The 10410-nt window shown below is 47.3% G+C and overlaps 1 protein-coding gene across 1 annotated transcript; it reads left to right on the forward strand.

Annotated features, from left to right (window-relative positions):
* Positions 1–644: 644 nt before the first annotated feature.
* Positions 645–8289, forward strand: Pdp2 (pyruvate dehydrogenase phosphatase catalytic subunit 2). Its single transcript, XM_048431266.3, has 2 exons — positions 645–802; positions 2991–8289. Exon 2 carries the CDS (start codon positions 3029–3031, stop codon positions 4619–4621), a length of 1593 nt encoding a protein of 530 aa, XP_048287223.3. The 5' UTR covers positions 645–802; positions 2991–3028; the 3' UTR covers positions 4622–8289.
* The last annotated feature ends 2121 nt before the right edge of the window (positions 8290–10410 follow it).

The following is a 10410-nucleotide window of genomic DNA, read 5'->3' on the forward strand; positions in this document are numbered from 1 at the left end:
GATCTCCTAGTGCCAGCGGGATCTTTTTTAAAGGTTCGTTTATCTTATGTATACAGCGTTCGGCTTGCATACCTCTACACCAGGAGAGGGCGCTAGATCTCACTATAGATGGATGTGAGCCACCGTGTAGTTGCTGAGAACTGAACTCAGGAGGACCTCTGAAAGAGCAGACACTGCTCTTAACCTCTGAGTCATCTCTCCAGCCCGCCAGTGGGATCTTTACTGGGTTAGGAAGTAGGGCAGGTTTGGAAAATAAGGTTAGGGCAAGTAGAACTAGAGTAGTCTATAAGGCCTTCCAGGCAGGTGTCCAAAAGGTTGATAATTATGGTGCGGCGCTTTAGGGGCCTGAAGGGAACGGAACAAAACTGGGGAGAAACCTATGCAAGAATGAATAGGAACTGGAGAGGTCTTTCGGTTCTGGACTCTCAGGGCGTGGCGAGAAGGCAAGCTGGGGGCATAAGTCCCACGTGACGGCCTAGTGGCGCACGGGCCGCTCAAATGCTACGGTAACCCCCAGGGGATAGAGTGCTGGCGGCCCCTCCCGGCCCCGCCTCCCTTTCTTCCTCTTTCCTGCTTCATCTATTGGGTAATATCTATGTCCATCAAGGGCCCGCCTCCGAAAATAAGCCAATCAGGAATGGCGGGAGGGAGCTTTCTTCAGGAGCTGGTTTCTCTTCTAGGGGCCTCTCCAGGGAAGTAAAACCCGGTCGCAGGCACCGAAGAACTGCGTGCAGCACCTGAGCTGAGAGCATCCGCCGAGTGCGGGCGGCGCAAGCTGGTGAGAAGAGGGCGAGGGTACGAGGTAAGGAAGGGGACTGACTAGTGGGTGTGCGGACATCTTCCCCAGCCTGGCCTGCGGGCGCCTCAGGTGATGGGGCGGAGAGGGAGATGAGGTGAGAGGGCGGGACGAGCTGATCCCAGGTCGTGGTCACCCCACTCGCGCGCAAGCGCCACGTGGGCCCGCGCGCTAGTGGAGGAGTCGGCTGCTTAGCCGGTTCCCTGCATCAGCTTCCTTAGTACTGGAGCACCCGTGAGGTGGGCGTTGCAAACTAGATTCCTGTCTTACAGCTTGGAAAGCGGAGGTTCGGAACTCTAAGCTGGAACCCGGAGTTCTTAACTGGAACCTAGCCGCCCAGCTAAGAAATCAGGAGACTTCGTCTGTAGGGACACTAAAATTCTGTCCCTTATGCTGCGAACGGTTTTCATTGCGCACAGCTGCCTGTCCTTGCTGCAGGGTCAAGGGGCGTCTGAGGCCATCTGCCTCTGACTGACCTCATCTGCTCCAAGTTCAGCCGGGGGTGGGTAAAGGACGATCCTCACTGGCTTTGGGAAATCAATTTAACAGTACGTCTATACTCTTTGACCTACTGATTTTGGAAGTAAGGAAAAGGCGGCTACAAAGGCTGTGCAATTTAGTGTTTAATAAGTACCAGGTTAGTGGAAACAAACTCCAAGTCTTCAGTAATTGTGAAACCATTGTCTTTCCACACGGACGTAGTTGACTGAACGATATGAAAACCGGTACAAAATGTACCCTAATGGTAAAAAAATGTGCTTCCCACCCCCCCCCTTTTTTTGAGACAGGGATTCTCTGTAGCCTTGTCTGTTCTGGAACTCACTCTAGACCGGGCTGGCCTTGAATTTACAGAGACCCTCCTGCCTTTCCGGAGAGATTAAAGGCGTGTGCCACCATGCCTGGCTTGACTATCCCTTATCTGTTACGTTTTGAAACAGGGTTTCTCTGTGTCTGTACCTGGCCAAGTGCTGGGAATACGGTTGTGCATCACCACCCAGAGCCTTGCATCCCACCCTGCATGGCTTCACCTTGTTACCTTGGCTGGCCTGGAATGCTGCACCAGACAATCTGCTATGTCAATCAGGTTAACCTTGAACTCACAGAGATCAGCTTGCCTCTGCCTTTTTGCCTCCCTAATTCTGGAATTCTAGTCATGTAGTACCATGCCTGGCCTGGAAGAGTCATATTTTATTACACTTTTACAAACTTTGTGGAAACTTGGCACGGTGGCACACACCTTTAATCCCAGGGTTCCGGAGGCTGGAGCAGGCAGATCTCTGAGTTTGAGGATAGCCTGATCTACACAGTGAATTCCGTGGCAGCCAGGGTGACAAAGTGAGACCCTGTCTAGAAGCTAAAGACAACAACAGCAAAAGCACTTTCAGATCTTGTGCGAACAGCACCTGGTAATTTTAGCTACTCTGGAATCTGAGGCAGGAGTGTCTAAAGTTCAAGGCCAACCTTGCAACTCCTTGAGACCCTGTTTCAAAATAAGTTTATGATCTTACTCCACCCCTACCCTCCCATAGGGTTTTTCTGTAGCTTTGGAGCCTGTCCTGGAACTAGCTTTTATAGACCAGGCTGGCCTGGAATTCACAGAGATCCGCCTGCCTCTGCCTCCTGAGTGCTGGGATTAAAGGTGTGTGCCACCACCGCCCGGCTCAATAAGTTTAAAAGTCGTGCGCTCAGTCCTCGTGACGCGCAAAACAGCAATAAAACAAAACCCAAGCATATGAGACTGGCAGTGGTCCCATGCCCCTAATAGCTAGTGCCAGTGAGACTAGTGAAACTGTGTGTCTTTTAAATAGCTAGTGTCACTGGGCCACTGAAAACGCCAAGTTGAGCTAATGTTTGAGGACCTGCTGTGTACCAGGTACCGGGCTGTACTCACGATAGCCGCCAGTAAGCAGCTGCATGTCTGGCATTTTGTGGAATACAGAGATTACTGGGGACAGCAGGTACCTAAGTCAAAACTTACACACTGCAGTGGAGACTGGGTAAGGGAGCTAGCTAGTAGCCTCTGGCCTGAGAAAGGGCTCAGAAAGGAGAGAAAAGGAGGCACGAATCAGCTGGGAGGCCCTTATTGGCTCTATAAAATCAGAGAGAATCTTAGCAAAAGAAGTTTTCACAGTATTTTTTTTTTTAAAAAAATATTTGAACTTTGAAGCTTTTATAAACCCTTTAATTTTTTCAGGCTGAAAAACCACCTCCACTTGCCAGTGTAGCTTCAGAATGTCAAGTACTGTGTCTTACTGGATCTTCAATTCTGCAAGGAATCGAATTGCTGTCTTACAAGGGGGTAGACGCTTATACTCAAGGGGTGCCACAAATAGGAATCAACCGAAATGGAGGCTTTCTTCTCCGGCATCGTCAACTCTGAAGACCGGTACTCCGCGTGGTGGCTTTGCTCTGCAGAAAGCCTACAGGCACACGTCAACCGAGGAAGAGGATTTCCACTTACACCTTAGCCCTGACCAGGTCAACGACATGCTTCGAGCTGGCGAGGCATCTCACAAGATTCTCGATTTCAACAATGGAGTTCCGAATTCAGTGTTGAGGTTTGAGAGCAACCAGCTGGCCGCCAATTCCCCAGTAGAGGACCGACAGGGTGTAGCTTCCTGCGTGCAAACCAACGGACTGATGTTCGGCATTTTCGATGGCCATGGTGGCCATGCATGTGCCCAAGCAGTGAGCGAGAGGCTCTTCTACTACATGGCAGTGTCCCTGATGTCCCACCAAACCTTGGAGCAGATGGAGGAAGCCATGGAAAACATGAAGCCTTTGCTGCCCATCCTTCAGTGGCTCAAGCATCCCGGGGATAGCATTTATAAGGATGCCACATCCGTACACCTGGACCACCTCCGAGTCTATTGGCAGGAGCTTCTTGACTTACATATGGAAATGGGGCTGAGCATTGAAGAAGCACTGATGTACTCCTTCCAGAGACTGGATTCGGACATCTCCCTAGAAATCCAGGCCCCCCTGGAAGATGAGGTGACAAAGAACCTATCCCTCCAGGTTGCTTTTTCTGGGGCAACAGCTTGCATGGCCCATGTCAACGGAGTTCACCTGCATGTAGCAAATGCGGGCGACTGCCGGGCTATCCTTGGTGTCCAGGAAGACAATGGTGGGTGGTCCTGTTTACCGCTTACCCGTGACCACAATGCCTGGAATGAGGCTGAGCTATCCCGGCTTAAAAGAGAACACCCTGAGTCAGAGAACAGGACTCTCATCATAGATGATAGGCTGCTGGGTGTCCTCATACCCTGCAGGGCCTTTGGAGATGTCCAGCTCAAGTGGAGTAAAGAATTGCAGCGTAGTGTCCTAGGGAGGGGCTTTGATACTGAGGCCCTCAACATCTACCAGTTCACACCGCCCCACTACTACACTCCGCCCTATCTGACTGCCAAGCCTGAGGTTACGTACCACAGGCTGAGGCCCCAAGATAAGTTCCTTGTGCTGGCCTCAGATGGTCTCTGGGACATGCTGGGCAATGAGGATGTGGTGAGGCTGGTGGTGGGCCACCTGTCCAAGGTTGCTTGCCATAAGCCGGACCTGGACCAAAGACCGGCCAACCTGGGGCTCATGCAGAGTCTGCTGCTGCAGCGGAAAGCCAGCGGACTCCAGGCAGCTGACCAAAATACAGCCACGCATCTCATCAGACACGCCATCGGGAGCAACGAGTATGGGGAGATGGAGCCCGAGCGACTGGCCGCCATGCTGACATTGCCAGAAGATGTAGCCAGGATGTATCGGGATGATATTACTGTCATGGTGGTGTTTTTTAACTCAGAGTCGATTGATACGTACTATAAGAAGGGTTAAGAGTCTCACCCTGTCACCAAGGCTAACACAAAAATCATTTAAAATATTTCACTTAGTCCTGAGTGAGCCATTCAGACCTTATTAAAGAATAGGCAGATATAGGTTGTTGAGTGACTAACAAGGTAAAGACATCCAGCCTTAGTGAAAAAGCACTGGCAATGATTTTTGTGTCTATGTGCACCGGTTAACTCTTCTATGCAGCAGACAGAATAAAGAGTCAAACTGGCTTCGGCTCACGTAGCCCGTGTCCTCTATAAAGACACTGTCAAACTGTGTCATCCTGTGCTTTTAAAGGATAAATTTAAATCATGATTCTAAGAATAAACTTCAGGTTCTTCGGAGACCCAGTTGCAAAATTTACAAGTGTGATCCTCCTGAGCTGTTCTGCACAATTTCTAGGCTGTAGTTTTTGTTTAGTTTTTTTTTTTAAATTACAAAAGCCTAGGTTTACAAAGCAATCTTCAGGGCACTTTTCTATGTCATATTCTAACTTTCTCTGTGTGTGTGTGTGATTTTCTGTAATGACTGAAGATATTCTGTGCCATTTGCATTTGAACGCTGGTTAAATTTATTTTAAAACGGAATCCTCAGACTTGCAGGCAGGACTGCCGTAAGCATGTGTGGGACCACTTGTTTTTTTCTCTCAGCTGAGGGTGAGAGGAGAGGGGCTAGGTCTCTGAGCAGCCTTTGGTCCTTCTGTTGAGTTCCACCCCCAAACCTTTGCGCCGAACTGGGAGGTCATTTTTGTCTAATCCCCAACTCCTGACCTGCTTAGCAAAATGTTCCCCCTGGGCTTAGCCACAGGGTTATTCATAATTCTCCTTTCTGTTTGTATCCCTCAAACACGGACACAACACCACCTCTGCTATGCTGCCCAGCCTCACCCTGCCGTTACTAGAATATCGCTCAGCTGTTCTCTCTTCTAAAGGTTGGAAGGGCGGTGGTGTGACCAGGTCGTCATGAACATAGGCAGGGTGGGTCTATTCAGTGGTTTGTGCATTTTTGATTTCAGCCTGAGTCTAGAGGTATGCAAATGGCCTACGAGAACAGCCATGAGCCGAGGCTTTCTCTCCGCATCTTGGGAAGGAGGCGGGAGACTTATCAGGCGCAACACCTGCCCCTGCCTGTTAGGAATTGCCATTGCTGTGCTTCGGGGATTAGACCATATTTAGTCTGAGAGTTGGGTGAAAATTGAGATGCGTCTGGTCATAGGGGCTGCAGAGTCCGTTTGCTTGAAAACTAACCCACATGGATCCTATTTAGGGTGTAAATGTCTTCCTCTCTCGGGTGGCTGTGGCATTAAACAGCATTTGTCCCTAAATGGAAACATACATTTTTTTTTTTTTTGTCAGTTTTGATTTCCTGTACCTCATGAGAGCACTTTACTACAGGTACCTTCTCAACTGATCCCGTGTCTCTCATCCACTATGCTGTCTATGCACTGGCCGATAACTAGGTTGGGCCTCTTCCGTTTTGCAGGTAGACACTGGGTCAAGAGTTGGGGCTGGACTGGCAGACAACTCAGTGGGTAAAGGCTGCCAACCCTGGAAACTAGAGTTCCATCCCTGGGACCCACGTGGTGGAAGGAGTTGAAAGTTGCCCTCTGACCTCCACATGTGCACCGTGGCATCGCATCGGTCCTCACAAAATAAATAAACTGGAAAAATACTGGGATTGTTCTTGTTACATTTCCTAGTGTTCCCTGTTTAGTGATACAGTTTCTTCTTCTTCTCCTTCTCCTCCTTCTCCTTCTTTTTAAAAGGAACTCTTTTGGGTTCTTTTGTTCTGAAACTGTTACTGTTATTTCTGATTGCTTAGATTTTTTTTTTATTCAAAAATAAAATGTAGGCAGTTCTCTTGAGGAGCCTGTATCCACACTTGGGTGTTTATTCTCTGTGCTCTGTTCTGCTCTCAGGTGTGGCTTACCTTCTGAGGGCCTTTTCCTCTTCCCTCACATGTAAGTCTACCTTAAATAACTCCATTGGTGCCTCCTCAAAGTAGAAAATGAGAAGCCTGGGTATGCTGGGACATGCCTCATGCCTTAAACCCAGCACTTGAATGGTAGAGGCAGGAAGATCAGATGTTCAAGGTGGATATGTGAAAGCCTGTGTACAGAAAATAGTGCATCCCAGCTAGGCACCAAGGCCAGCCTAGGCTACACAATGAGAACTTGCTTCAGTAAAAAAAACAAAATGTAGCCCCAAATGTGAGGTTTGCTGTTTGCAGATGCTATTTGACATTTTTGTTTTCCTTTGTCCTTTGTTTTTCATGCCCGCTAAACTCAGGAGTATCCTGGGAGCCTTAACTGGCATTTAGTGCCTGAGCCCTGTTTTTGAGGCTGGCATGGGTCATAAATGGTTGTGATCCAGGTAACTTATCCTGAAGTTGATAGAACACAGACCTCCCATTTATGTCTCCAAGAGTGTCTGTGTTTTCTCATTGTCTAATAGGTGTCCCTGTTTTCCAGCTGAAATATTGAGAAGAAAGGCTGGTTTATTGTCTACCGTTCTCTCTTCCTCTCTGAACTCAGCTCCAGTGAGTATTGTCTTCTGGTTACACGCCAGTATAGCTGTCTCCCTGGCCATGGGTTTTGGCAATGGCCCCTTTGAAGTAAATGAACTTTTTTGGGGGGGATGCAGAAATAAGAAAGGAGATTCATGGTCCTTCTCAGTTCTTTCAAAGCTCTTATTCTTTTCATAGAGATTTAAATTTTTAGACTTTTAAAATTTAAATAATGAGAGTGACGATTTAATATTGCAAATGTAACTTTTGAAGGAAGTATGTTTTGGTGCTTAAAGTGACATTTGTGTTTTGGGGTAAGAAGCTGATGGAAAGGTGTAATTTAGATATTTCTTTTATGTGTAAATAGTACAGTGCTGTTGATTTCCAAAGTTCGTAAAGCTAGAAAAGCTGATACTTTTGAATGTATGCTAGATCATGTTAATAAGATTCAGTTTTCAGAGATGTTATTTATAACATTAAAGCTAATTTATTGTGATGAAAACTGTGAGGTGGTGTAATATGTAGACGTTTTCCCCAAAAGTATATTTGACTTAAAAGCTAAAAAGCTTGTAGGCACACGGGACAAAGCTCAGCTGAGACACAATCAAGTTGACAGTTTTTTAAACATAGGTAAAATGTAAAGGGCTTGACCTTCAAATAACGAAGGGCATCATTCTATAGATCAACCACAAAATATATTCAAAGGGAGACTGGGTCTGTTTTGTTGGACAGCTAGTGGGAAACTGTGCCGTCCCAGGTGAAACCAGAATGTTCTGGAATGGAGCCAGCAGCTTCACGTCTTTGAAGTGTGGTTGTTGTGTCGAAGCTCCCTTTGGATTTGAAGGTCAGGGCTAGTGATGCAGCAGCCTCTGTCGTAAATGATCATGTGTGTAGCCTGGTGGGGGAGGCATGGTTAGGCTGCTGTATAACTATTTTCTGAGCCATCTAAGGTCCTGTCCCTTCTTCCTTTGGTTCCTGGTGTCTAACTTGCCTTCTGGAAAAATGCTCCTTACTATGCATTTTCTTGGAATAATCATTAACTGTGTTGTTTAATTATTACTGGCATTTGTATTTTAGGCTGTGTACCAGTGTTCCCATCTGACCCTGATTTTCTAACCTTTGAGGATATTTAAGTAGAACTTTTAAATAAAAGAAGGAAAATGAAACATGGTTTCTTTTGGTTTGAACATTAATTTTTCTAGTCCTTAGGATGCGAGGCCAGCTTTTGTTTCAGCATTTTTCTCTGACCGAGGAAGACTATTTAAGACCCTGCTCCAAAGACAAGCATGGTGCACTAAAACTTTTAGTACCTGCTAAGCACACAGGGAATCCTTTTAAAATTTTTATTTTTAGCATTTTATTTTTAACTAAGTTTGTACATTTGTCTCTGGGTGTTATCACATGAGTACAGATGCTCAGGTAGGCAAGAAGAAGCACTGGATCTTGGCGTTGGAGTGGCAGGTCGCTCTAGCAGCCCGATATGTGTTAGGAACCAAACAGGAACCAAACGCTTCAGGAGCATACTTCCACTGAGGATTCACTTATGTTAGCTGTGTAAGTGGAGAACCGAGAAGATAAAAGACTGAGGCCCACCATGTCCTCTGGACCAAGATCTGCTAGAATTTCATAGTTTACTGAGAACCTTCTTGTCAAAACAGCTTTTGTGTTCTTAGTAGTATAAAGCCAGTTCTGGGAAAAAGTCTAGGCTGCGTGCAACTGAAGACCCCACTGCAAGATTGTACAGAGCCTCAGCGCACTCAAAATGATAGTGTTCAGTGGGTCCTTATGAAAGATGCAGGCACAGGGGCTGGAGAGGTGGCTCAGCAGGTAAGAGCACATGTGTAACACCATGACTGGCAAGCACTGGGCGTCTGAACCCAGGTTCAGTTCCCAGTACCCACGTGGCGGTTCATAATCTTAACTACAGTTCAAGGGAATCCTATGACCTCTTCTGACCTTGGGCACTGTACACACACACACACACACACACACACACACATCTCCAGACAAAACACTCATCTATAAAATAAATCTAAAAAAAAAAACTTCAAATGCAGATACAAATCTTTAGTCATTTGTATTTTAGTTAGGGCTGGCTAATTAAGCTAAGTGTTGAAAAAGATATGTTGAGGGGCATGGAGAGATAGCTCTGTGGTTAAGAGTACTGACTGCTCTTCCAGAGGACCCAGATTCAATTCCCAGCACCCACATGGCAGTTCATACCTGTCTGTAACTCACAGTTCCAGGGCTTCAGACATGCATGCAGGCAAAAATCAATTAACATGAAATAAAAATAAATTATCTTTAAAGAAAGAAAAGATGTGGAAACAAAGCTTTTAAAATATGGCTAGGTGGACAAGGAGGGGCTGCAGGTCACCCATGAGGACAGAAAGGGATTGTGCAGAGTAATCTGGGTGTGGTGTTGTGGGAGACCCAGCGACCAAGAGTTCAAGGTCATGCTCAGGTGCCTGTCAAGGACAAGGGCAGCCTAGGCTACAGAAGCTCTGCCTGGCGGGAGATCATTCAGAGTGACCTCAGAATGGGTACCGCTTCTCTTTATTAGTTTGGTACAGAGCCAGAAGTCCTGCCTCATCTCTGCTTCCCAGTGATGGTACAAGACTGTTAGTGCTTAATCCTTCTTCCCACTCCACGCTCCCCTCCCCACACCCATGCCTGTTCTGCCCCAGGGATACAAAAGCTGGTTGTGAAACGCGTTAGGAAAGATGACTGGCTGGACACCAAGGAGAAGAGAAGCAAAAGAGGAGGTCAGAGAATAGGAGGAAAACAGCAAGCAGTGGCGTGGAAGCAAAACGAAGGGAGGAGTTTGGCCACGAGAATCTAGTATTAGAGAGCATGGATACGGCTGGGCAGGAATGGTCAATTAGCTACAGAAAGCTCCAGTGCAGGAGAGGCAATGGCTGAACCATACTCTCACGTGGGTCTGTGGACATTGCATGATGGTGAGGCAGAGGAGGGGGTTCGCTGGGTGGGCGGGCTGGTGGGACTGTCTTCCTCAACCAGCGTTATCTCTGGGCTTATGAAGGAAAAGAGGATCCAAAATTCATTTGGGAGTTCTGGGATTTTGCTGCCCCCAAATGGCGCTGTAGCACGGAAAACATGGGAGAATTAGGTACCTCGAGCCCTGCCCGGTGGCTGGGTCATTCGTTTGTGAGGACACAGGGATAGGAACGTCTGTAGGGGGTGCTCTAGTTTGTGTAGGAGGCCACGGGAAACACGAGGCTGCCTCTAGATGTCGCCATCCAGCTGTGCTGGTGTCTACAGAAGCT

Source organism: Myodes glareolus, chromosome 22 (genome assembly GCF_982192425.1).
Source record: "Myodes glareolus chromosome 22, mMyoGla1.1, whole genome shotgun sequence".
NCBI lineage: Eukaryota > Metazoa > Chordata > Mammalia > Rodentia > Cricetidae > Myodes > Myodes glareolus.

Coding starts and splice junctions, on each gene's coding strand:
- Pdp2 (XM_048431266.3), top strand. CDS start 3,029: ATGTCAAGTACTGTGTCTTACTGGATCTTCAATTCTGCAAGGAATCGA.